Source organism: Ambystoma mexicanum, chromosome 2p (genome assembly GCF_040938575.1).
Source record: "Ambystoma mexicanum isolate Mex_15411 chromosome 2p, UKY_AmexF1_1, whole genome shotgun sequence".
In the NCBI taxonomy this organism is placed as follows: Eukaryota; Metazoa; Chordata; class Amphibia; order Caudata; family Ambystomatidae; genus Ambystoma; species Ambystoma mexicanum.
Genome location: NC_090923.1, coordinates 1,044,624,245 through 1,044,652,001, shown reverse-complemented (window position 1 = coordinate 1,044,652,001; position 27,757 = coordinate 1,044,624,245). Strand labels below are relative to the sequence as shown.

The 27,757-nt window shown below is 49.7% G+C and overlaps 1 protein-coding gene across 2 annotated transcripts in view; it reads right to left on the bottom strand.

Moving 5' to 3' along the window:
* Positions 1-270: 270 nt before the first annotated feature.
* The window catches only part of DPP3 (dipeptidyl peptidase 3), a 768,056-nt gene continuing 740,569 nt past the window's right edge, over positions 271-27,757 (bottom strand). Inside the window, exon 18 of one of the 2 annotated variants that reach the window (XM_069644934.1) lies at positions 271-2,187. In XM_069644934.1, the coding sequence (XP_069501035.1) occupies positions 2,000-2,187 (188 nt within the window). In that variant the 3' untranslated portion in view covers positions 271-1,999. The remainder of the gene's footprint in view (positions 2,188-27,757) is intronic. The other variant, XM_069644935.1, reaches the window with a different exon arrangement.

Genomic DNA, 27,757 nt, shown 5'->3' with positions numbered 1-27,757 from the left:
TCTGACCTTATTTCAGCTACGAATCGAGCTATTGCACCCCAAGTGGTATGTGTGTTAAGTGCTCCCTTACTCCTACCTAGTGACAGCCTCTGCCAGCAGTTTCTGGGTACAAGTGAAATGAAAGTAAGACACAAATATCTTTAGAGAAGTCCCACTGTTGCCTGGGATTGCACTTATCATCATGCAAGAGGGGACTACCCACATTTTCTTTCTCTGTAGTTTGCAGACTGTACAGTAGGTCTCATTGACTCAGAAGAAAAAAAAACACGATGGTAGTTTTCGTTTTTATTTTCTTTAAAACACTGAACACCTCGGCAAAAAATACATTGCTGAAAAGTGAAAGGAGAATTACAACCGCTTGAATGTCTCTCACCTTTATAAAATCAATGGGAGAAAAGAAAAAGGCTTGGTGCAAGTAAAGCCACATGAATTCAGAGGAGAGGTTGAGGTAACATTGCTAAAATAGGAAACAGCAGCTCAAATGACAAGGCAAGTGTGTAGTGCAAAGTGATATGGTAATGGATAGCAAAATGAGGTAACACAATAGACTGGTGGCATCACATTTCCATGTAATGGACATTATGTAGCTCTGGCAGGAAACCCACTCTCATACCTTAGTAATCAGTCACTATTATTGCTGAATCTCTGAAACTATTATTATCAATTAAGTGAGTTGTGGATTATCACACCTTGTGACAATACAAAACATGGGAGATTTAGGGGTATAGACTGAAGTGGAAGATTGTCAGACACAGTAAAAGGGCAAAAGGGTCTCTTTAAGAGACCTGCCTGTCCAGTAAACTGAGGGTAACAAAGTCAGTCACCAACACCGAGAAAATGAAACTCACTTTCAGGATATTTAGAAGAAACAAAACAATCCTCAGTACTGATTGTGGTGAAACGGGTGGGCGGCCTCACCCGTTTCACCACAATCAGTACCCTTCAGCATCAGCTTGCAATCACCAGAAACCCAAGGTAAGGGCTTGAGGTCACATCACTCCCTGTGTAAAAGTACAGAAAATGCTTCTGCTAGGTGGATTTTTGTGGTGCCTGCTCCTAACATTGGTCTCCAAAGATTTCCAGTTATTTGACAATGCCATTCATACAATTTTTTCATAGGTCTCTCCTTTCCACAGCAGCGACAGGTACTCGAATGACTTTTCCCAACTAGCCTAAAAAGGTACAACGCTGAATCAACAGTCCGACTGCCAAGGTGTCCGTGCACCCAATAGACCACAGAGTCCCACTGTGGCTGGAACAAAGAGAGCAGATCCACCCCCTGTTAAGTTCTCCATTAATTCTTTGCTATGTGAGCACCACAACTGTTGTAGTATATTTCCTAATTCGATTTAACACCTACAGAAGGTGGTTTTAGCATCTAGTCCTGCCCGAGTAGAGGTGTGAGGAGAAGGCTCAGAGTATTCCAATTTCCTGGATTTATAAGCCTGCTACGAAACATAAGCTGTGGAAATGTATAACTCTGGAATGCTACAGTATTGATGTTGTGCCACATCACTTCCTGTATGAAAGAACAGAAAATAGCTTCTAACTTTGCCTGTCCCTGAACATTTACTTCCAAAAGATTCCACATCTCGGGTGTAGGATAATCGAGCGGCACAACATTAAACGCAAAGTAAAATACATTTGATGAAGATCCAGACATGATCCAAAGGTTTATTTTTAGCCAAGAAGAGGCGGCTAGTCCTTTAAATCGAAGAGAGGCTGTAAACTTTGTCATCTGAAGACAAGGATGAGGAGAGACAAATCCCTTTGAAGAGCACTCCGATACAGAAGAGTGAAGAATGGGAGGCTTCATTACGGTCACCTGCTGCAGAGGAATGTCAAACCATTAGCGACAAGGACTGGATGTTACCCACAATTAGGGAGCTTCATAATGTGAAAACCAAAATTCGCAATTCCACATGGCTAGTTAAAGCTCTACTTCCACATCCAACTTGCAAACCCCTAACAATGCTCCCTCACCTCCCGATTCCTATTATCACAAAGTAGCCTGCAAAAATTGCCCCTTTTGCGTTGCATTTGTCTGGCCCCAGAAGTGCAAGTCGGCCAAAAACAGTTGCATTAAGTCCTTCTCCACCTGTTCACCATCCTCGGAGAAACGTTCAATGAAGGAATTTATAAGGCCAGCAGCACTGCCTTCATACTCCACCATCTGCGGCTCACCATCTGAAGTTGGGGAAGAAAAATGAGAAAAGTTTAATGGTCTTACTCCTGAAACAGAAACTGGACCTGCCATTCAGCACAAAGGATGTGCAGTTCTCAGCAGGTATCATTTGTTAGCAGATGCACACGGACAGTGCAGCAAGCATTTCTGTGTCTGCCCATTATGTGTTGTGAACAGAAACTTAGAAAAACAGGCAAAGGGAAGGGGGGAAGGGCCAGACAACCCTCCACACAAGTCTAATGTGAGATTCAGCGAAAAGCAGATACTTTAGAATTAACGTAAGAGTTAATTACCTCTACAGGTTCTCCAGCAAAGATATCCTTACCAATGCCATACATACCTGAATAGTTCTTGCTTACCAGGTGAGGGCCAAACAGTTCTGTTTTGATAATCTCACAGACAATTAAGCACATCATGTTTTTCCTTTTCTCTCTCTCAATAGAGAAATCAAAGTAAAGGATAAAGTTGCGTCACAATGCAACTCGGGCTGTACATTTATATTTTTTTGGAGGCTTTGGCCTGGCTCTTTCCTACAAAGACTGCCATGAAACCCACTATCCCGGTGATTTTCCAAAGGCTTAAAGTGTCACCCACACAACTTAAATTGAGAAAACTATTGCATATGAATCTGGGGAGCATACTCTCACTCGACAAATTTTGTAACAGGCAAGTCAATTTTACTACTCTATTAATGGATCCTCCCCACATAGAGAAGGTCTTTACTAGAATTTGAAGCAGTAAACAGTGCCTCACACCCTCATGGAGACAATAAGCATGTATGCGCAACTGAACATGTCACCAAGAGATGCTTGGCCTAATCAGGAATTTTATGACATAGTCCAAACAAAAGACTTGGCTCTATTTTCAAGTTGACACTTTTCCCATGTTGGGTCATGGGACAATAATGGCCCCTTTCCCCTGTGTTGTGTTGGAATTGGCTCTTGCTAAATGCAACAACCTTGTTGTATGATGGCAATAGTAACTTTGTTACTATCTCAATGGAAAGAATACCACTAGGAGACGCAAGGCCTTCTAGTTTTGCAAAAAAAGCAGCAGCCTACTTGAACTGTTAAGGGATGTTAACTGATGCAGTAGCCTGGACCAGTTCTTCAAATTCCACTGCATGCTTGGGGCGAGAGACATTCTAGAGTGAAATACATTTGTGGGTTTTCCACGAAAATCTCATTTACACTCTCTTGCAGGAAAGAGTCATGCAGAGGACTATAAGCACCACCCTTAAAGACAGGTAATGCATGAAGAGTGGGTTGGGGATCAAAGACTATCCTCTGCTCCCCAATCACCTCAACTGGTAGTATCAACAGCAACAACGTTGCCCCTTACTTGGCTAGCATGGAAGGATGTAGTATCTTTCTGTCCATATTTTCAAAAATAACTACTGTGATGAAGCCACGATCAGAGACTTGACAGTGGAGTAAAGGAGACCCCGGGGTCCTCACACTCTGCAATGCCAACCCCAAGTGATCTATAGAGGACCCTGGCTTCCCCAAGACCCCCCTCATTGCAAGTCACCTATCTCAAGTCATCTGTACCCCTCCGCGCCCCCCCAACCACAATCAGGCTAGGGGGATGATGTCTGGTCAACAGTGTAAGCCCCCTCAGACTCACACCAGCCCTATTCAGTAGCATGGTTTACACATACAACCATGTATTTTCCCTTACAATCTCAATGGAAACACCAACCCTGAACTCCTCAGGAAAAGGAAGCAACAAGGCCACGTGGATTTAAAATCACTCTGACTAAAACCCTTTTACCTGCAGAAAAGGCATCAAACTGGAGAGATATTTTGACTCCATCACCAAACAAACTTCCAGTCCACTTGGCAAGGATTCTAAATGGACACCAGCCCTTTTAAAGACCCTTGCCCCTCCCCCGCTGAGTTCTGAACTACAAAGCCTCACTCCCCATCATATTACTGCAATGTAAAACCTTACTAACCCAGCCAGTCAGCAAGCAGAAACCTGGTCCAGGCAGCATTAAAAGATGCTTGGTTTCCACATTCTGGAGGAAAAGAAGCTGGAGTGCAGATGTGCCTTACAGAGCTGTGACAGAAGGTCAATGAGACCGGAGAGGAGCCAGGAGGACCAGATTTCTGCAGAATGCAAAAGCAAGGGGACCATACTGCAAATGGGGTAAGAAGGGTTGTGTTGGGAAAGATTTTCTTTTTGCTCCGAACCTTGTCCTGACTTTTTGGAGACAAGTAAAGCCTTTTGTTTTACTTAACTTGCACTTTTGTTCATTCTTAATGGAAAACTGATCAGTCCAAAGACAATCAGTACTGTACCTTGTCTCCCATTATGAATTTCTTGTTTTGTTACAATTGCACACATCACCTTACAGTGAAATGCGGTTAGGATACTTTGTATCCTTATATCCTTTTCTGTAATGCCTTTTTGGTTACTTTTTCAATGTTCCTAGGATGAGCTGATGGCAGCAGATATTTCTATACCGTGTTTTATACTTTTTACTGGTGCACTTGCGCAAATAAGTGTTGCAAGCAACCCAAGATGGCTGCACCATGAGGCTTTAGTTTGCCCATATTGTTTTTTTGGCCTTCTTCCTGTCTTCTCAGTTCATGAAATGGGTGCTTAGTAAATTTTAAAACATTTAATTTTTAAACATTATCTTTTTAGAAAGTCCACTTGAAGACCATTCTGAGCGGTCTCTTTTTTAAAACTTGTTTTTATTAGCTTTCATAAGGAGAAAAATACATTTTCAATATAACAAATGATGGAAGTATTTGAGAAAAAATAGTCTAATTCACACAACCTTCTCTCCCCTTCCCCACCCCCTCCATCCACCACCCCCCCTTCCGCCACCCACAACCCCTCGTCTAAATCAACCCTCGTTCAATGGTGTATTTCTTTTTCTATCGATGCCTCAGGGGTGAAGGTTTTCACATTGTCTGTGTATAGTCATTATCGGCTCCCTTCTGGGTATTTCCCTCTCGTTTCCCCTTCCCACTCCGTACACCCACAGGGTTAGTCAACATGATTACCCTCCTCCATTCCCCATTTAAGCAGCAGGGCACACCACTCAGCTTGAAATTCGTCCATCCTATCTTTCACTACCGCAGTAAGCTTATCCATTATCATGTTTTGCACTTTTCCTTCCAATATCACTTTTGTGGGGAGAGTTTCATTTTTCCAACATTGGGCTATGGCCAATCTTCCTGATCTTAACATAGCGTCCCACATCTTCGGAAGTCTATGTTCTTCCCTATCTTTTTGTGGGAGCCCTAGTAAAGACTGCAGTGGGTCCAGGAGCAACCCTATCCCCATGATCTCGTCCATCCAGCACAGCACCTCTTTCCAAAACTCTTGTACCTTAGGGCTCAGGGTCTCCACGATCTCTAGGGCACATAGGAGATGCTCCCACAAACATTTTGGACAATTCCACCGGGTCTCTGTGCCATCCCATTAGCATTTTAAAGTTGTGTTCTATCATAGAGGTAAACAATCCTCCCTGGAAGACCACTCTGTATACTTGTGCCCACTCCTCCTCTGGGATGGCCTCAACCTTTAATTTTACCCAATACCTCTGGAAGGTTGGTCTCCCCTGTAAACAGGTCTCGTTCATAGCTTTGTATAACTTAGGACAGGATGCCCTTCCTTATTACGGATTGGTCGAGAACCTTTTCCACTCTGGCCGCCTCCTGTTCCCACTTTGGGTCTGTTAGGATACCCTTAATGCAGAGATATTCGAATATTGAAATTGTGTCCCCTCCCGGTATATCCCGCACCTTCACCCATTCCTGGAAGCTTCCACCCTCAAACAGTTGTCCCACCCACTCTAGCTCTGCATCCGACCACCTATGTGAGAAGGCGAATCCCTGTTGTCCCAACTCCAATGGCGGCCCCCATATTGATGACACAGGGGAGGGCCACGATGTATAACCCTTGTGTCTCTAGATTCCCATCAGACCGTCCAAAAAACTCCCAGTGTAGGGTGGGACTGGAGACGTTCCAGTATCGATCTGAGTGGGGACCAACAGTAATCCCTAACCTTCAGCGGGTGTGCAACAAGAGCTTCCAAATAGGTCCAGTAGGTTCTCAGATTTTCCCTCATATGTTCCAGCATCCCCCTAATTTGAGCCGCATTGTAATATATGCGAATATCCGGGAACCCAAATCCCCCGTTGTCCCGTGGAAGGGTTAGGGTAGCCATTTTCACTCTTGGGGTCTTGTTTCCCCATATCTACAGAGCTCTCCTGTGACTTCCAAAATAAAACATTTCCGGGAGCTGTCTCGGAATGGCTGCCAAGAGGTATAGCAGTCTGGGTAGCACATTAACTTTTATGGAGGTTATGCTGCCATACCATGTCATTATCAATGGGTGGCATCTCTTTAGGACCGCCGTCAGCTGAGCGCGGAAGGGGTTGTAGTTAGTCGATACCATCGCATCTAGGCTGTTTGTTATCCAAATGCCCAGATACTGAATGCTCCTTTGGTTAACTGCCATGCGTAAAATAGCTCTCTCTCGTGCCTAGGAGGGGACTCTGCTCCAGTAAGAGCAGGACAGCAGATTTTCCCACATTCATTTTAAGGCCCAAGAGGTGGCCATATTCCTCAATCGGGGTCATGGTTAGGCAGAATCACATGTAGTACCCCTTGGGAACACTACATGCAATTAAGACTACAACTGTCAGTACAATTTCACCCTTGGTATAAGCCTGTACTACACAGTTATGTGGTAGCAGTGGCTGAGCATCCAGACTGATCTCAAGAGTTGAGTGAGCAGTATAACAAGTTACACATAGGACCAACAAATACAGTGATTCAAACAAACACTTTACTCAAGGTTTCTTGGTAAAAGAATATACATTTATTTACACAGTCAGTTTGAAAACATTACACTAGCAGGAGCAGCTCAATATCATATACCAATATACTACAAATACATAACCATTAAGTTACTGAACAAGTTCAGCTCCCCTGAAACGTGAGCAAAATGGCACTTCAGATACTTTAAAAAGGGGTAGAAAGACAAGGTTATAAGAATCAACAGCACAAATACTTTCATAGGCAGGTCAAAAGGTTTCAGTAAACTACAACCAGCAATTCAGTTCATAGGCCTGGGCCAAAGTTAATGGTTCAGAGTCTTTGTAAAGGATAGCACAGTTCTGGTAGTAAGTCCTTGCCACTGATATTAGGAGAATTTGGCTAGGCGAAAATTGTGACGAATGTTTAGGGAAGGACAAGCCTTCAAAGTCCGGAAAGTTTCACAAACTTTCTCCGTGGCCGAAAAGATTTCCGGACCGCGTTTGCACAGTACCTTTAAAGTGAAGAAGAGCTGTAGCTGATGCAGTTGTTCCTGGCAATTCGAGCAGATCTCGATGTTCCTGGCTTCAGTCGTGGGGACAAGAAGGACGACGTCGGGAGGTTCCTGCACTGCCCAGGGATAAGGCCACAAGCTTGGCAAAACGTCGGTTTAAGGTGCGAGTGCCTTAAAGACCACAAACTGGTATCCGGTTTTCCACAGCACTCTGCAGAAAATTCGACCAGGAGGGGACGGGGTCCAGGTGGCTTATGAGTTGGTTGTTCCCACCAAACTCAAGGGAAGAAGTTAACCTTGATGGGCTTCTCCATCGATGTAGCTTCAGGCAATTTGGACCTGCAGCAGGGCTTCACCGGTCGTCCAGGAGTTGCAGCAGTCCTCTTCCTTCAGCTTGGAGTTGCAACAATCCTCTTCCTTCAGCTCGTTTTCGGTTCTTTCGCTCCAATGGTCAACTCTGCTTTCCAAGTCCCAGAGACCTGCTTTCAAACAGTCCCCTCCGCGCCCATTCATTCTGGCTGTCACTCACACAGCAGAGTGGCCCGGCCAATCACGCCAGAGTGCATTCAGGTCTCCTAGGAGACTAAGCACAGGGAGTTTCGGGCATCTCCCTCACATCCTGTCCATCCCAGACACTCAGGCACCAGAGGAGGGCTTCAGCACTGAAGTCCGCCAAAGGCCAATGAACAAAGGGACCAAACCTGGTTTGGCGCACAGAGAAAAACACAACAAGGACCTTTCCTAAAAGAAATGATGATCAGAGTCTGTTTTTACAGATAGGTCTTGGGCACCATATTGAAAAACATGGCTGACCCGAGTTTTAGCTACCGTTGTTCGCGGAAAAATCATGGTAGTTTGATCTAAACCACTGCCACCAACCATTCAAAGTAGGAAAGGGTAACATTTGACTGTTACATGAGTGTTTTGACTCAGGGGATGCTAGGCAACCCCTCCAGCACTCTATAGAAAGAAAGGGTGTGCTGGGTCAGTAAATTTAAAGAGACTAGTAAAGTCAATTTAACTTTACATGCTCTGGGAGACAGTAGTCAGTCCCAGAGAAGATATTTAAACCTTGGGAAGTCTGAAAGAAATCCCTGTGCCACTGCACTGAAGGTGCTGTGTGACACAGAAAAAGATGACGCCTGTGAGGGGTCTTAAAACTCCATAACCAAAGAACACAAAAGTAAAACACACATCAAAATACACAGAAGAGGGGAAAAAAAGGCTCACACTCTTCCCAGGGAAAAAAAAATATCAAATTCTAGAAATCCTGCAAAGTTGCTGGGGGTCTCAAAAGGTAAGGGAAATTAGCACATTTTGAGAACTCTCCCAAACAGTCATCAGAGCCGGGAGGGAGACCTGAACATTCGTGAGGTAGGCCAGTATTGTATCAGCGAACAAAGACATTTTGCATTCGATTTCACACGCCGCTATACCCTTAATCCGGTTGTTCATTCGAATTGCAATTGTCAATGGCTCCATAGCAATGGCGTACAACAGTGGGGAAAGGGGGCATTCCTGCCTAGTTCCTCTCGAGAGTTCAAAGGTCTCTGTCAGTCCCCCGTTTATCTGTACCTTGGGCCTGTTATATAATTCTGCCACCCATTTCAAGAAGTTGGTTCCCACCTCCATCCTTCCCAGGACCTTCATCAAGAAGGGCCACTCGACCCTATCAAAGGCCTTCACTGAGTCCAACCCCACTAGGCATGCGGCCAGGTCTCCCACCTGCGTCCCATAAATCAGGTTGATGGTCTTCCTTATGTTATCCGATCCTTGTCATCCCCTAATGAATCCCACTTGGTCCCCCCACCTCCAGTCTTGTTACAAGGACTTTTGCCAGTATCTTTACATCTCCATTGAGGGGGGAAATGGGCCTTTAAGAGGAGGTCCTCCCACTCCTTTGGGATCGCAACTATGATTGCCGCCATCACCGTGGGGGGGGGGGGGTCACCTCCCAGACATGCGTTAAATACCTTTACTAGAAACAGGGCTAACAGGGATTTAAATAGTTTATAAAATGTTATCGTGAAACCATCTTCCCCCGGGCAGTCCCTGATTTCATCCGTCTAATGGCCTGCAGTACTTCCTCTACAGTTATGGGGTTCTCAAGGTTTTCCGCCATCTCTTTGGGGAGCCCTGGGTTAGGTAGCCTACTCAGGAATTTGTCTATTTGAGTCTCCTCCCACACCCATTCCGACGAGTAGGGGGTACTGTAATATTTTACAAATTCACTACCAATGTCCTTGACATCATAGTCACCTATTCTCCCCCGTCTTAATAGCCGCTACAGTTCTCCTTTTCTTCTCCTCCCTCAGTCTCCAGGCCAGGATCTTATCTGCCCTGGAGACTGCCCCTGTATCCCTGTGTTTCAGGAACAGCAGGTATTTTTTTCTGTGTCCTGCGTCAGGATGACCTTCAATTGTGTTTTATACCGCCAGAGCTCTGTCGCTTTGGCAGGTGAGATATACTGTCCTTGGGTATCTCCGGGTTGCATTTGCTTGATTTTCCTATGGATCGTTGCCTCCCTTTCTCTCTTTTTCTTGGAACCTATTCTCATTTGGGTCCCCCGAAGAGTTGCCTTGAAGCCCTGCCAGACTGATTGGATACCCACCTCGCCTGTGTCGTTGAAAAGGAAGTACTCCTTGATTTCCCTAAGCAGTTCCTGTTGCACTGCCTTGTCTTTTAGCAAGAAGTCATTACACCTCCAGTTACCCAGGGGGGCGCTTGACCCCCCCGAACCCCATGTCCAATTACCAGGTTACTCACCGTAGTGACCACCTTACTCCTAGTCCATAGTCCCCTTTCCTCCATACTTGTGGGACATCTCTCCGTCCTGTGTGACAGGACTGGAGCACTTTGTAAAAAGCATCCACATTTTTTTCAAAAATGTGTCCCTCCTCTCTTTCCTGCGTGGGGCCCAGCACGCGGCTGTAACCCCCGCCCACCTTGGCTCCGCCCCGCGCATCGCCCATCAGTCCTTTTCTATCGCCAGCTCAAAGACCCATTAGCAATAACAGAGGAACCTTATTAGAGGGGACGGCGGGCGGGCATATGGAGGAAAGGGGCCTATGGACTAGGAGTAAGGTGGTCACTATGGTGAGTAACCTGGTAATACTCCTACGTCCCGTCCCCTTTCCTCCATACTTGTGGGAGATTCACAAGCACTCCTTACAGGAACTACGCGTGGTTGGAAATACACCTTACTGAAACAGGTTCTTCAGCACAGCATGACCAAACTGAGCATCAGCTCTTGACCTCATGTCGAGACAGTAATGTTTACAGAAAGCAGATGGGGAGGCCCAAGTAGCTGCCCTACCGATGGACTCCCAGGGGACATATTTCTAAAAAGCAACCGCGGCTGCCTTGCCCCGCACCAGGTGTGCATGGATACTCTTAGGAGGTTTCAGCCCTTGGACGGTGAAAGACTCCGTGATGCAGGCAGCAATCCACCTAGAAATAGTTGCCTTAGACGCCGGCTTGCCCTGAGGGTTACCGAAGATCACAAAAAGTTGAGAAGAACTCCTAAGCTCGGAAGTCCTGTCCAGGTAGAACTTAAGAGCTCTTCAGACATCAAGACAGTGTAAAACCCTTTCCGCCTCTGATGCAGGGCCCGGAAAAAAGACCGGAAGGGAGATCGACTGATTCAGATGGAATTCGGTCACTACCTTCCGTAGAAAACCCAGGTATGTCCGAAGGACTACCTTGTCCTTGTGAAAGACCAAGAAAGGATGCTCCACCGACAATGCCTGGAGCTCACTCACTCTCCTTGCTGACGTAACGGCGACCAGAAAGGACACTTTCCAAGACAAGTACTTGAGGTCCACCGTAGCCATTGGTTCAAAGGGTTTATGGCACAGCGCCGTCAGGACTACATTTAGGTCCCATGGCGGGTGCGGATTATGAACCGGAGGGTTGAGGCGTGTCAAGCCAGCAAAATGCCTCTTCACCACTGGGTTAGTTAGAGAATAAGAACACAGGTCTGTAGAAAGGTAAGCGGAAACCGCTGAGAGATAAGTCCTGCATGACAGGACATGAACACCTGACTCAGCTAGGGAGGACACGGAGGACAACACCGCGTCAATCGTGGCCACCCTCGGATCCAACTTCTTCTCCAAACACCAATGACAGAACCCGAGCCATTTACTCTTATATTGAGATCTGGTCGAGACTTTCCTGGCTGCCTAGATAATGCACATGTTATCCGCAGACAAACTCAGATGCTCTAAAGACTTGAACTCAGGCACCATGCCGCCAAGCTGAGCGATTGTGGGGAGGGGTGCCACATCTGTTGTTCCTCTTGGTGAAGAAGATCGGGAGTTACTGGTAACCTGATCGGCGGATACACCGACAGGTGTTGAAGTTCTGAGAACCAAAACCTGGCCAGCCACCACTGGGCTATGAGTAGAAGTGAACAGTTCGCCGAGTTCCTCAACTTCCAAATTGCACGGTGAACTAGAGGCAGAGGCGGGAAGGCGTAAGCTCTCATGTTGTGCCATGGAATCTCGAGAGCATCCCCCAGAGAGGAGGCTCCCAGCCCCCCTCTGGAGGCATACTGAGGAAGCTTCTTGTTCGCCGCCGTAGCGAAGAGGTCCACCTCTGGTGTGCCCCAGCGCGAGAAAATCCATGAGAGGACCTCCACCCACCTTCAATTCCCACTCGTAGCCGACCACTGTCTGCTGGCTGAGGGCATCCGCTGTGACATTCAGCTGGCCCGGGATGTGTACTGCAAGCAGCCAGACACCATGAAGCACGGCCCACTCCCAAATCTGGATGGACAGGTCCACGAGGGAGACTTCGTACCCCCTTGTTTGTTTATGCAATACATTGACACCACAGTGTCCGTTCTTATGCGTACCACCTTGTTGACGATGAGCGGTCTGAACCCCCTGAGTGCTAGGAAGATCGCCAGAAGCTCCAAATGATTTATGTGCAGGAGCTTGTCCTGAGGCGACCAGAGGTCTGAAACCTCTAAGTTCTAACGTTGCACCCCGCTCTAGAAGGGAGGAGTCCGTCGTGATCGTCACCATGGTGACCGGGTCCTGAAACCCCGCGCCCCCAGACAGATTGCAGAGCGATTACCACCAATCCAGGTCCAGTCTCATGGAATCCGGAATCATTATCCGCATGGAATCCGGATCCACTGCCTGACGCCATGAACTCCGAAGAGCCATCTGGGTCCGTCTCATCTTGAGACGAGCAAAAGGAAGAGCCAGCACGCACGAGGCCATGAGGCCCAGAAGCCTCTGGAACCACCAGGCCAACCTGCTCTCCGACTGCGCAAACATCTGACACGTGGCTAACAGATCCGCCATTCTGTCCCCGCTCAGGTACACTCTGCAATCGATCGTGTTCCAGCGAAAACCCATGAAAATCAGGTCCTGCGAGACTGTCATGGAAGATTTCTGCCAGTTCACCGACAGCCCAAGATGGAACAGGAGCTGAAGGAGAGACTGGAGATTGCCTGCTGCTGCTAGCGGACAAGGGCTGCGTAAGAGCCAGTCGTCCAAATACGGATACACATGGATACCCTGGAGACGAAGATAGGCCGCAATCACCGACATCATCTTCGTAAAGACATGCGGTGCCGAGCTGAGGCCAAAAGGAAACACTCGAAACTGGAAATGTTCCTCTCCCAAAGAGAAGCGAAGATATCTCCTGTGTGGGTTCCAAATCAGGATATGCATGTACGCGTCCTGAAGATCCACAACGCTGAGCCAATCGCCCATCTGTAAGGAGGAGCGTATCTGGCTGGGTGTGATCATCTTGAATTTCTTTTGGGGTAGGAAAAGATTGAATTGGGAAAGGTCTAGGATGGTGCGCAGGCCAGCCTGGTTGGGTTTGGGCACCGTAAACAGCCGGGAGTAGAACCCCTCGCCTCGCTCCCCAAGGGGAACGGGTTCCACAGCTTTGAGGTCCAGAAGTTTCTGAACTTCGGCCTTGAGGGATGGTGAGCCCGACAGCTGAAAGGGAGGGTTGAGGGGTGGGGTAGGGGGTAAAGATAAGCGGAAGCCCGCTCGAGCGACTGACAAGACCCATCTGTCTTCTGTGATGGTCTGCCACGCCTCCCAATGAGACGCAATGCGTCCTCCCACCAGGGTCTCGTGCGAGCACTGAAAACCCTCATTTGGCAGGTTGATCGGTAGTGGTGCCACCTGAACCGGATGAGGAGGCTGAGGAGCGGGAGAAAAACTGCGTGCGTTGTCGTCTACGGCGGTTATTCCCAGCAGGAGTATCCACTCTGCGAGATTTGCGGTCGAGGAAGCCCCTAAAACCAGAGGAGGGTCGACTTTGCGACAACGATCTCTGGGATTTGAAAGGAGCTTTGACCAGAACAGACAATGATTTAGCCGTCTGAGTGCTATCCTTGGTCTTGGTGAGCTCTACATCAGTAGTACAATGAAAAAGCTCCTTACCATCGAATGGAAGGTCCAACACCTTGTCTTGCACTTCCTTAGAAAATTTAGTGGCATGCAGCCATGCCTGCCGTGAGGTATCAACCCAAAGCATCAGGCCCCGAGCCGAGGTGTCTACGTGGTGAGCCGCAGCCTCCAGGAGATCCTGGGCCAAGACCCTGGCATCGGAAAGGCCTCCTTTGAAGTGTTCCAACTTCTCTACCGGGATGTGCTCCTCAAACTCTGACAGACCTTTCCACATACGCATGTTAGCTCCCACCAATATCAACTCAGCGTTGGCCTGTCTGAGCTGCAAGGCTGAGTTGGCAAAGATTTTGCTCCCTAGGGAGTCCAGGAGCTTATCCTCCTTTCCCAAGTCCTGAGTAGCCGTTGTGGAAGAGGATACTGCAGGTCTGGATTGCAACATAGCCGCAGCCACCACTGTGGGGGAGGGAGGTGGACAAGACGACAGGGCCACCTCTTCCGAAGAATGCAGCCTGTACCTTGCGTCAATCTTCTTATTGACAAAAAGTCCTGAGTGTGGCTTTTCCCGACTCTTCGGAGCTTGGCCAGAACGTCCTTCTGCAGGAACAGGCCCGGTACGCTCCAAGGGAGACAGGGTGAACGCCCCAGAAAGCACGCCCTCCTGCGGAGCGGGTGCCCCGGGCACCGGAACATCTAAGAAACTTATGTCCAGTACCCGGTCATGAAAGTCTGATCGGGGAAGGTCCTCGTTGTCCTTATCGCCTTGAGGGTCATCTGACAGGTCAGGATCCTGCTGAGTTGTGTCAGGCACTGCCTTGTCCACTGGGGACAATGGAGGCACAGGCGGAAGAGCCGGGGGAGGCACCACAGGCAAGGGAGGCGCCGGCGGAACCACCGGAGGAACGGGTGGAGGCGCAGGCGGACATATCTCCTTGAAAAGCCTTTGGAAATATTCCCTCATGGGGTCGGTGTGCAAAAGCGCTTGAAAAGTGTCCTCAGGAGATTGCTTCGGAACCTGAGGAGGCCTCTCATGAGGTTGACAAATCCAGGGACGTAACGGGGAAGGGTGCCACACCGGCCCCTCCACCGACGTATCCACATAAATCAAAGGAGCCGCCCCCGCGGGCAACGAAACATTGTGCGGAAGAGGCATCTGGGCGTTCCAATCATAAACCAGCCGGTAAGGATGCGCACAAGGGACCTTAAGTTCACCCAAGGGACTGCGCCCTACACCAGAGGCCGATGGCGTAGTTGTAGGGGTAGCACCTAAAATGGCCACCTTGGTCGTGGCGGGAACGGGTGCCATTTTGTCCTCATCTGAGGGGAACTGCGGCACGTGAGGAAGTGAGGCAGGGGTCCCCGTCGATGGATCAGGGGTCTTAATCTTAGCCTTAACATAAGGTACCTCGGCCGAGCCGGTACTATGAGGCCTGGAATGTTTTTGTGACATAACCGCCAAATTAGCCTTCGAATGAAGGACCTTGGCACTGCCGGTAAAAGAAGAACTTTGCTCCTTTGCCCCCTCAACAGATCTGCTATCACCACAAGAGCGGGAACGGTGAGCAACCGCTTTCACCGACAAAGACTTGTCCGGCCTCTCAGAACTGTTGGTAGCTTTAGCCTCTGAACGAGGGACCTCGGACCCAGGCCCGGTAACAGCCTAATCTGCACATGCCTCAAACATCCATTCGTTAACCAGCCCAGCCAAGGCCTCGGGGCGCACCCCGGTCTTGTTTTTGAGTGAAGCTGACAGAGAGGCCTCAGAGCGAGCTCCGGTACCTCACGATTCAGTAGAACTGGGTCTACAAACAGCCCCCACAGGAGGGGCCTCGGAGCGTACTCCGGTGTTCACAGGCCCCTTACGGAGACCCTCGGAGAAAACTCTGGTAGAATTATTAGGCCCAACGGGCACCTCTGTGCGAACCCCGGTGACAGAGCGATCAACACCCCGCCCGGACCGAGAGGAACCCGGAAAGGTATCCCCCGGCCGGGGTGCTCTGAAAAGTGAAGAACTTACCGGGCGTTTCTTCTTCTCATCGATGAACACCTGAAAATGCGAAGGAGGAGTTCGTCGGAACACCTCCTCCCACCGCTCCAACCAACATTGAAGTGCTCGTACCAAAAAGAAGTCGCAGTAAAAACAGCAGTCCCCAATGGTGTTCCGGACTCAAACACTCTAAACAAAGAGGATGGGGATCCGCCCTCGCGAAGCGACGGTGACACGATGAACAATCTGGAAAGTCTAATTTGAAAGACCTAGACAGACTAGTAAACGAACGCTAGCGAGAGCCAGAGAGGAAAAAAGGGAAGAAAATCTTCAGAGGATGCAAGCGTCCGGCCCCGATCAAGCGGAGAAAAGGACTGATGGGCGATGCGCGGGGCAGAGCCAAGGTGGGCTCCAGATGTCCCACAAGTATGGAGGAAAGGGGACGGGACGTAGGAGTATAAGATTTTTACCATATCGTGGTCTGACCATGGGATAGGGGCTACCCGGGATTGCAGGACCTGGTCTTTTAAGGTTGAGTCTACCAGGATAAGGTCAATATGTGAATCAATACGTGAAAAGGAGTTGTGGACCACAAGTATGCCATTGACCTCTTTGAAGTTACCCGGGTTTGTCCTGCTCAATTGTCCCTCCCCCATCCTCTTACGATCCCGTACCGGGTCCAACACAATATTAAAGTCACCTCCTTCCACTGACTGACCTTCAGCAAATTCAATTAATTTATCCCTGACCTTCTCCCAGAATTCACATTGATGCACATTTGGTGCGTATACTTAACCAATCGTGAGGTTAACACCCTGTACTTGACCCTTCGCAAACGCATACCTCCGACTGGGGTCAACCAGAACCAATTCTGCAATAAAACCCAGCTGGATTGGGACCAAGACTGCAACCCCCCCCCCACCGCTTCTTGACGTCAGAAGCCATAATCACCTCCCCCACCTCCCAGGAGCATAGTTTAGGTTCCCCCTTCTTGCAGTGCGTTTCCTGAAGACACATCCAGTCGAGATTGGCCCTCTTGAACTCACGGAGTACCATAGATCTTCTGGAGGGTGAATTGAGACCCTGGACATTTAGGGAGCCTATACACTTCTCATCCTGGCCATACATCGCCCTTTTTCCAAGGTATCACTCTTCTCCCCCCTCCTCCGAGACACAACCATGATTGGGACCCTTTTAACGGGGACCCTACACCACTCAATCTTTTGAGGACATTCGCCCCTGAACAATAACCATCCTTACCCCAATAGTACCCCCATCCCACAGCATCAACCCTGTCCGGAACCATCTCCCCCGACGGGATTGAATCACCAGTGGTCCTCCCCACACCAGGTGCACTAAGCTCTCTAACTCGAGCCCCCATTCCTGCCCTCTTTCCAAACCACATTCAATTCACCTCCCGGCTCCCACTCCCCCCTTTTATGCAGTGAGAACCAAAACCATACTTCCCAGCCTGTCCCGCTAGCTCAGGAGGGACCCGCCGGAGGGGAGCCGAGCTTCCTGAATTTTCTTGAATCTGGGACTTAACTTCTATTTGGACCCTTTATCCGCCAATGCCTGTCCTCCTGGCTCTTTTCCTCGTCAGCCATTTCACCCCCCGTCTCCTCCCATTAACTCCTCTGTGACCCTTCTTATTTCTTCCTCGGTCACGAGTTAGTAGCTGTAGACCTCGATTTCAAACGATAGAGATGGGGAACCGCCATCCGTATCCCACCCACTTCTCGCTGAGCCACTGCATGATCGGGGGAGCATAGGCACCTCTTTGCCAGTGTGATTGCAGGTAAGTCCTCTTATATCGTCTCGCCTTCTCAAGAATTGTCTATCCGGGTAGTTATGGAAGCGTGCAAGCACTGAGCGCAGGCAGCTCCTGGGGGCTCCCGCTCTATGGACCCTCAAGTTTGGGTTCATCCATGTTTTTATCACCTCATGGATGGTCCTCCATAGGTCCCTGTCCGTTTCGCCTTCCTTCTCCGGGATCCCAAAAAATCTCAGATTATTTCTTCTCTCCCAGTTTTCAAAGTCATTTTTAGGGCTACCTCGCCCCCCCTTACTCTGCTATCCTCATGTCCCTTTGAGTTTCCAGTGTGTCAAGGGAGGTCTGGTTGTTTTCCACCGCCTGTAGCCTCTCGTCCATACTGTCAATTTTAACATTTATTCTGTCCACTTTTCCACGCATGTCCTCCCTCATTCCTCTGATCTTCTCCAAAAGGGAGGCGATATCTCTTTTGGACATGGCGTCGCTCCCCGCCTCCGACATGATGGGGATGGGGTTGGGCGTGTCAATTCCCAATTCTACTTTCTTGTATTCAAACAGCCCAGTTTTTCCCTCCAGTCCATGTGTGGGCCGAGACACTGGTGGGTGTGGGTGGGTGGGTGTGTTGTGCCTCGCTCCCAGCTCCCATGTTGTTGGTCTGGCCCTTACTGGGCCCCGCTGCACTCACCTCCGTGGGCCCACAATCTGTTGGTGAACCTTGCAGCTAATCTTTGCCCAACAGTCCAGTGGTTGTGTGGGTGGGGGTCGTATGATGAGATCAAACCCTTCCTTTATCTCTTTTAGGAAGGTCGTCTACGGCCTGCTCCAATGCTCTCCGTTTGGATGCATGGCCCCACGTGATGCGGTTCTGCTTTAAGGCGGGCACACGCCCCAGGAGTGTGTCCTGGGGGCCCTCACCTCAACCCAATTCACTTGGCTTTACTAGGGCCCCACATGGTTGTGGGGGTTAGATTCCAATCCAATTCTCCCTCCTCGTGGTGAGTCCTCTCGCTGTTCGGCTTGAGCCCTCATTTGGCAGGGGCTGTGGGGGGTATGTGGGGGCTAGAGGACCTCCACGAGGTGGACACGCCCCAGGTATTGACACGGGGGGCCCACACCTTTGATGGATCTCCCCAAGTTGAGTTGATCTCTCTGATCCCCTCCAATTCTCGTCTGGGCCCACCTTGTGCCTGTCTTGCTCCGTGGGTCGGGTCAGGAGCACCTGGGGTCACCAGGTTGCTGGGGAGCCTCTGTAGTCGCTGTCACCAACGCTCCACACACTACCGTCCCGGGAGACAGCTCAGCGACAACGTGCGCGCCTTGGAAGCTAGACAACACGATGCAACACAGGTTCGATCCCTGGGTCTGCGCTTAGAAACCTCTGGGTGTTGAAGCGCGTTATAAATACGCAACTAAGATAACAACAATTACACAACTAAAAAAAAATAATTCCTTTAACAGCGCCTCGATGCCAACGGGCTGGATGAGTGTTTAAAAAAAATGCAAATACTTCCTCTCATACTGAGCCAGAGGACCCCCTTAACCGCCCCACTGCAGAGCCAGGCCCTCTCTTCGGCTTCATGGCAAAGTCTGTTGCCTTGACTGGGCTGTTCTACCCAGCTGGATCTTCTTTGGGTTCAGGGCCAAATGCTTCACTTTAACTGGGCTATTCTACCCAGCCAGCTCTTCTTTGGCCTAGGGCTGGGTGCGTAACCTCAGCTGGGCTGTTCTATTCAGTTGGGTCTTCCGGATGATAGGGGGCTGCGGGGGCCCTCCTGTCCCACGCCTAAGGTTGAACTCCAGCTCCTGAAATAGTGAGCCTATGAGTGGATTCAGCAGCTTCCTTGTCAAGCTGCTCATTCCTGAGTGCACAGACCTAAGGGGAGGGGCACCCTGGTGAACGTTCCAGGGGACAGGGCGTCCCGGGCCACCCACAACAGACACCAGCTCCCTTCTCTCGTCTCAGTAGATGTGCAGGGCGAGGGGCTGGTGGCGTTTTGCTTAATTTATCCCTCACAGGGGACGGCACACTGTGCAGGCACAGAGCGAGGGAGAGTGCAGTGTTCCCCTCTCACCTCAGGTGTTCTGCTACTCGACGGGGGCTTGTCCGTGTCCCACAAGCACTCTGGGCCGCGTGGGGAACATGCCGCACCTCAGCTCTCACTCTCCGGAGTGTGAAAGGGCTGGCTGCTCTACCTGGTTGCCAGATGCATGGCCCAAAGTCCCCGGTGCAAGGTAGATTTACCTTGGAGCGGAGCACAGTTCGCTCCGCCTCTTCAACGGTCACCCATATCTCTGCCGTTACGGGGTCCCCAACTCCCATTCTTTGCTTCCTGTGGTGCGCTTGGTGGCAGCTTGGCGAGGAGTGGGCGGGGGAGTCAACGCAGCTCTCTGGAGGCCATATGGGGGGGGGCTCAATTCCCTTTTTGGCCTCTGTGGGGAGGAGCAGACGCAGAGGAACTACCACATTCCATGTGCATCCCTGGTGGCTTCCGCCCGAGCGGTCTTACTAAATCGAATTGTCATGCCCCTGGATGCACAAGAGTGCTTGCAAGGGCTGACGGGCACTGCCGCCCCAGAAGATGGAAGATGCGTTTTTTATGTTGTGTGTGTGCGTATGTCTGTTAGTGGGGGAGGAAGAGGAATGTTTGTGGTGGAGAAGAGAAGGCGAGTGGGTAAACATCAGGGTTCCGAATTGAGGGGAACTAGGAGCCAATTAGATCCTTCCTGTAGCCTGAAAGATATAATATAATATCCAGCGGGTGGATTCCCTCTTTTTTGTCAATGTGGGGCCTGTCTCTTGAGGGGGCAAAATGACAACAAGGAAAAAGGAGCCCAGGCTATCCCACCCCTAAACACATAGGCAAAGACAACTATGGTCAAGAACTGAAGGACATTACTCAACAGTAAGCATGGTCAGACCGCGTTAAAAACAATTTATTCAAAAATCAGAAACCTCATCAAATGGTGGCCTGATAACTGTAAAACATTGTACTGGGTGCCCAATATGATTGGTTCACTAAAGGGACTTAAAAACATTATCAAACATGAATCTGAAAAAAATTAAATACTCGAAAAAGGTTTTTGGGAAAAAATCCTCACTTGTTGAAAGACAACACTGCAGATCGAGTATGCCTTAGCTCACACAGTGGCGTCACCAAAAAAACTACTCTCTGCCACTTCTTAATGTAAGAACAAATTCCATTCCATTGAAGTTTTAAGGCCCTTGTTAAGTGAATCTAATCTAAAGATCCATTTTGTTCCATTTATGTAAGCAACAGATCCCTGTATCCGCCGCGGGTTGGCCATTTCACTTTCTGGATGATAAACCACGCCATGTCTGTATGCTTGTGTGATTCTAGCTGAAAATGGGCCACCATAAATCTATCGGCTACCTGATTTTTTTTATACAGGAGCGAAGTTTTTTTTTTTGTCCTGCCGATATAAAATCAAACCACAGGGGCATTTGATACCATAAATGGCCCATTTAGTGAGGCAGTTGGTAAAGGTACTTAATTTCCATATTAGGCCATATAGGTTTACTTCCTTCATGTCTGTTAGGCAGAAACCTGTGCAGTTCCCTTAGGGACCACTGCAAAAGGCTTAAGACTACAGGTGTTGGCAGTAAGCCCAATTGGTAGCAGTCTGTACCACCCAGATTTACCTGGTAGCTGCGGCTGAGCAGCCAGACTTCTCTCAAGAAGAGCTAGACAGTATATAGAATATACAAGATAGGTACCAAAATACAGTAGCACAAGCAAACACTGAGCAGAGCTTTGGTATCAAGTATATAATTATTTATTTAAAGACACACTTAGAAACACTCTAGCACTATTACTATAAGCAAGTTCAGAAACACAGTCACTATTAATATATATACATCCCTTATTCCTTATTAGACAAGTCTTAGTTAACACTACTTATTTCCAGACAGAGGTGAGTGCTTAACTAAAGATGGCATTCCAATGAGTTTAAGAAAAAGGGAGGGAAAAGGCAGAAATTCGGAACAGCACACAACACAATACTTTAGAAGCACTCGGCAAGGCAGGAAAGTCAAAGTATACTTGTGAGCAAAAAGTTCAGAGGCCAGGCTCCCTCTTGGAGAGAGTAGAACACCAATGTGCCCAAGATCACACAGTTTAAAAGGCTTAGAAAGTCTTGCAGAGAGTTTAAAAAGGAATCAGTTCAGCTCAGAAAAGTTCAGTTAGCCAGCCTAGGGCCAACCCAAGTGGTAAAATGAGGATTTACGAGACACCCCACACAGACCGTTGCGAGGGAGGCCAGGCGGACACAGTACCTTGAAAGTGGAGAGAATCCTCCAGCCGGGGCAGTTGTTCCTGGCAGTGGATGCAAGTCGCGTCGTCGTCCAGAGGAAGAGAAGATCTCGACGTGGAGGAAGGCGGAAGGTCGTTGCACTGCCAGGGAAGAAACCAGCTGCGGAGTTCTCCGGTAAAAAGGTACTACCCTTTTATTCACAGTAGTGGAAAAACGTGGTATCCCGGTTGCCGGAGTGCTTGGCACAGGCAAGGCGGCTACGAGATGATCCGGGAAGGTGAAAAGACGGGCAAACTGGTTATCCCCACCAGTCAAAGGAAGAAGACCCTTCGGGATGAAGATCTCCTCTGTCGTTGGAAGAGGTGGTGAGTCGGTTCAGCAGGGCTCCACCTGTGGTGTCGTCGTTGCAGGAAGGCTCAGCTTCTCCCTCTTTGGATTCTTTGGTCCTGTGGCGACGTCTGAAGTCCCAGTCCCCAAAGCCCTGCTTTTATGCAGAAAACCCCCATTCATCAGTCCTAGCTGTCATTCAAACATGCCAAGTGGTGAGCTGGCCGGCTCACCACTGGGCCAATCACACAAGATTGCGACTTGAGTTGGTGAGGCAACACAGTCCGGGGTGCCTAAACTCCCTGTGGTACCCAGACAGAGTGGCACCACTTTTGGAGGCTTCTGTGGAGAAGCCCGCTAAAAAGTAGAACAAAGGGCTCGACTTGGGTTGGAGTCACAGAAGCTAACACAAACGCCATTTTGGAACAGAGTTCTGGCAAAAAAAACCAACCAGTGAATTAATATTAAATAAATAAACCGGCGGTATGTTTGAGGCCATGTTAAAAAGTATTAGCCTCGAACAATGGGAAAATCCCATAGGAATATATTCGCGGTTGAATATAAAAAGTAGTTGAATATAAAAAGTAGTATCCACTGCCACCAGCCAAAACTCGCTCAGGGAGGACTGGACAGTGCCCCCTCGAACAACAGACTCAGGGGCAATCGAATTGCCCCTACCAGTACGCCCACAATATAATGGTTTGTACTGGTTCTGTTCACAATTTAGGACTAGTAAAGCCAATTGTGACTTTACATGCCCTGGGAGACAGTAGTCAGTCCCAGGGTACAGAGTCTATGTTTGAGGGTCACTATGACACCCCGGTGTTATGGCACGGAGGGTGCTATGTAACACACATACCAAAAACACATGAAGCCCTATGGAGTAAAAGACCCCTTAGCCCATAAAACACATTCCAAAGTCAAAGGATATCTCAAATCATGTCTAAGAGTGGGAGAAAAAGAGTTCCACTCTTAGCAGGAGAAAAAAATAAACCCCAAAAATCCAGCAAAGCTGCTTTGGGACTCACTAGGTTTGGGAAATTAGCCTTAACAGAGAATTCTCCCTAACAATGTCTTTGGTGAGTTGGCAAACTGACCATTTCCCACACCTAACATGGCCAATTACTGGGGGTAGCGACCACAGGGTGGATTGGGCCGAGCGTTTAGTCTGCGGTTCCTCATAAGTGTGTACCAGTCCATCTTTCAGGTTCTTGGTCCATTTAAAAGCAAACCAGGGTTTTTCCAGATTCAAATCTTCAGTGCTTAGGCTTTTTTCTAATTTTGGAGAATGGCTCTTCTTAAATGACCAATAGGAGAAAAAGATGTTGCGCATGTGACTTTGTCCGCCTTTTGTTTCTCTTGTCTTGTGAGACAAGACGTCTGTATTCGCTTGTTTTGTTCCTTCCCTACATTTCTGCACCCCTCTCCCTCACCTCTTGTTTTTTTCCGGCTCTTCCAGAAATGTCGACCGGTCTAATACGGTAGTCGCTTGTCTGTTTCGATTTCCTTCCCACTCTCCTCCCTCCCTTCCTTATCTATGCCTTAGCTCTTGCACTATCTGAAACGTCGTCAGGCCGAGTACGATAGTTAATTTCACACCCTTACTTTTCATGGTCTGTAAGAATGTATTTTTTTTCCCTTGTTCCCTCCCTTGCCTTGAAGCGCTTTGAAACACATTGTGTATAGGCGCTATATAAATAAACTATCATATATCATATCATCATGGGGGCGTGGCTTGGAGCCGATGGCGAGCAGTGGCTGATCTGCCGAGCTCCGGCCGAGACGCCGTTTCCTGATCCTTTTCTCCGGCTCATGTGAAGCACCAGCCCTCGGAGAAGAACACGCTGATGAGGGAAGCGGACCTGAACTCGATCTGCCGGCTGACCCATTGAATCGGACCTCCTGGACATTACTGGAGCTTTCGGACTGCGCCCCCTCACCCGGCTCCGATCGAATCCAAGATGGCGCCTCGCACCGCATAGCGGAGCCTCTATGGGGAACCCCTCCCACAACTGACTTCCAGGCCTGGTTGTGCGGAGTGGTGGCACGACACAGGAGAGCGACCCCCCCCGGGGGGCCACCCAGCTGGCACGAGCGTTAGACCCGCAGCCTAGACGCTCCCCATCTCACAGTGCGAGGTCACCCGCGCCGAGATAAGCGCACTACGCAGGCTATGCCGCAGCCACGAATGGCCCACTGAGGGGACCCAAGCTCCGGAATGGCGAACATCTCTGCAGCCGGGTGAGTGTGGACGAGGACACAGCGACATACCCAATCCTGGGTCTCCCAGGGCCGCAACCAACTACATTGCGGCTCACCTCACCGGGACGGCGCCAGACACGATTCCGGCCCAGATCATCCAGCAGCCCGGTGCCCAGGAGGAGAAGACAGATGCGCCGCGGGACACTCCATCGGCACGGACCCACAAGACAAGGTGCGTGAGACCTCGCAACACCTGCGTAAGGGAACCCCTGCATACCCCCATTCCACTGGCATTTACCCTGAGTGCCCGGCTGGCAACCCGCACCAAGGGGCGACAACTCCCTCATCCACCCGCGGCACCCCACTTCTGAGCCCCAGGGGTAAAAACCAACAGCAGACCCGAACCTTAGGGGCAGACACTGGCAAAGTGGAAGCAACAGCATCACGGGCCTGCACGCTTAGGACTGAGGGCATGCAAAACACCGTCTTGAGACCCCATCCCAAGCCCTGCAACGGAGGGGGGCCTTGATCACATCCCCGCATGCTACCTAGCTCCTGAGGCCCGGGGCATCCACAACCACTATCTCACGATGGCCGCCAAGAACAAAACTAGAGCTGCCACCATGGACTCCTTTGTTTCACCAAGGCAAAGACCCCTACTCAAGCTAGGGCCAGCCCCCCTGAAACCGCCCCGACAAGTGAAGGGGTAGCCGCTGATAATCACTCTCAAATATTGGAAGCCATAGCTTCATTAAAAACGCACATAGACTCCAAGATTGATGAATTTAAAATAGACATCCAACTCATTCGCCAGGACGCACGCAACTTAGCGGAGAGGGTAACGACAATCGATCAACCAACAGAGGAAACGTCCAGGGCCACCACAGCTCTACAGTCTGAAGTCACCCATTTGAATAGCAAAGTAGCCTTCCTAGAAGAGAGGGCGGACGAGGCCGAAGGCTGGACCAGACGGGGCAACATTAGGATCCTAGGAGTCCCAGAGGGAAGGGGCAAACACCACATCCTTCGTCGAAACCCTCCTGCTGCAAGTGATTGGGGCCGGCAAGCTGACACAGGGATTCGCGGTTGAAAGGGCCCACAGGTCCCTCCAGAAGCGCCCCCCCCACCCCCGGGCTCGCACCCTAGACCAATAATAGCTAAGATACTGAACTTTCAGGACAGAGAAACTATCTTAAGACACTCCAGGGAGGGTGGCCCTATCGAAAGGGGGGACTCCAAAATCGCCATCTACCCGTACTATACGCAGAAGGTGCAAAGGGAGAGAAATTCATTCGTCCCGATAAAAGCAAGGCTCCGTCAATTGAACCTAAAATACAGGCTACTATACCCGTCGCGCCTCAGTCATTTATAAAGAGCGAGTGGTATTCCTCGACAATCCAGACGCAGCCAACATGTGGCTAGAGGATAATAATCTTGCCGACGGCAAGGACAATCCACGGAAAGATTTTACAAGTAACCTACATGTAACCATAAAAAGCACAGCAAAATAGGACGCCGGAAACCAGAAGGTAATCCAATCTCAGTTTATTACACGGAAACAGCCTCGTTCGGCCCCCCGCCAGGCCCTAGCCCTACCCCCAGCGTAGAATCCAGTCGGGCCAGGCACCCGCCTGACCCAGGTCGCGCCTGACTCCTGGATGGGCTTCGATGGCTCGAGAGTGCCTGAGCACCGCGACAATGTTGTAGTCGCTGGGCACACCAGTTTGAGTTCTATTATTAGTTTAAATAGTTACACAGTCTTCAATTTTCTGTTGCTAATAAAGACCAGGATGGACCCAAGATTTGACCCAAGAGCTCAGGAACCAGCAGTTTCTCCCCTGCAGTCCGCTCACTACAGATTAAAGCAGTGCCAAACCCTAGGGACGGAGTCCCGAGCCAGACCCGAAACTCAGACCCGATGGCGGCACAACTCACCGTGATGACATGGAATGTGAGGGGCATGGGCTCATACCTCAGACGGAATCGCATACAATCCTATCTCAAAAGGAAGAAAGTCTCGATTGCATTGCTGCAGGAAACCCACCTCACGACGGAGGACATGTCCATGATTGCAGACCGATGGGCAGGGACTGTGAGAGGGTCCCCCTATTCCAAATACGCGAGAGGGGTGCTAACATGGATAAGCCCGAACGTGCCCTTCCAAATGGAGGGTTGTGAACTAGACAAAGAGGGGAGATACGTAGTGATTTGGGGCACAATGGAACAGACCCCGGTTTGCTTGGGTAACTCATACTTCCCACATCACGGAATACCGGCACACCTCACCACAATGATCGCAAAGCTGGCTCAGCACCGGGATCGCACCTTTATATGGGGTGGGGACTTCAATTGTGTCGCTGATGCAATCATGGACAGATCATCGCCTCCTCCTTGGGTCGAGGCCAAGTTCTAGTGCTTCAGGAAGCAGGGGGGGGGTCGCATACAGGATCCATCAACTCAGGTCAGGTGCAGGGAGTTAGTGTCGGGATGCTATGGGATTTCAGGGGGGTTTGTAGTCGGCGCTGAAGCATATGTCTCTCAGGAGGGCCTTCCAGGATTCCAAGGTGCCGCTCTCTGTTTCGCCGCTTGATGTGGTTCCTTCTTGCCAGGCTCTGGTTTCGGCTGCCGTCCATCTCTCCATCTCTTTGAGCCAGCGTTCATGCCTGGGGCCCGATGGAGTCTTCCAAGCCATCGCAATGGTTCTCTTAGCCAGGATGCATGAAATGTCCATTAACCTAACAGCGTGTTTGAATTTGCTGGGTCTGGGGTACTTCCCCCAGTAGACACTCGCCGGGAGTCCATTCGTACCTCCGCATTCCGGCATCCATGCAAGTCTGTTTAGCTTTGGACCATAGTGTCATCGCCCTAGTGCAGGTCCAAAACATGTGGATCATGTCCGCTTTATCGTTCCCACACCATGGGCATGATGGGGAGGATGACTTGTTGAAGGAGGCGACCCTGTGTGGGGTCATGTATGTCCTATACAGGACGTTCAACTGAATCTGGCCGAATCTAGCGTTCCTAGACACTTTTTTGGGAAATATTAACACTCTTTCCCATTCTTTATCCGTGATCGGGGTCTCGAGGTCTGCTTCCCATCTCGCCCTCAGAGCTTCGCCTTTAGGGTTGGGTTTATCACAGTCTATTGTAGAGCCTGGAGACTGGTCTCCAGCCATCTGTGAGGTCATGCATTTCTTGTAGTAGAGGGTCAGGGGAGGGCTCCTCCGGCCAGCTGTTCCATTGTTTCTTGGCGGTCTGCTTGAGGCGGTGGTACCAGAGAAACTGGCCTGGAGGAATCCCTTCGATGGCCTTTAGTGATTCAAAGTCCCTGAATACCCCG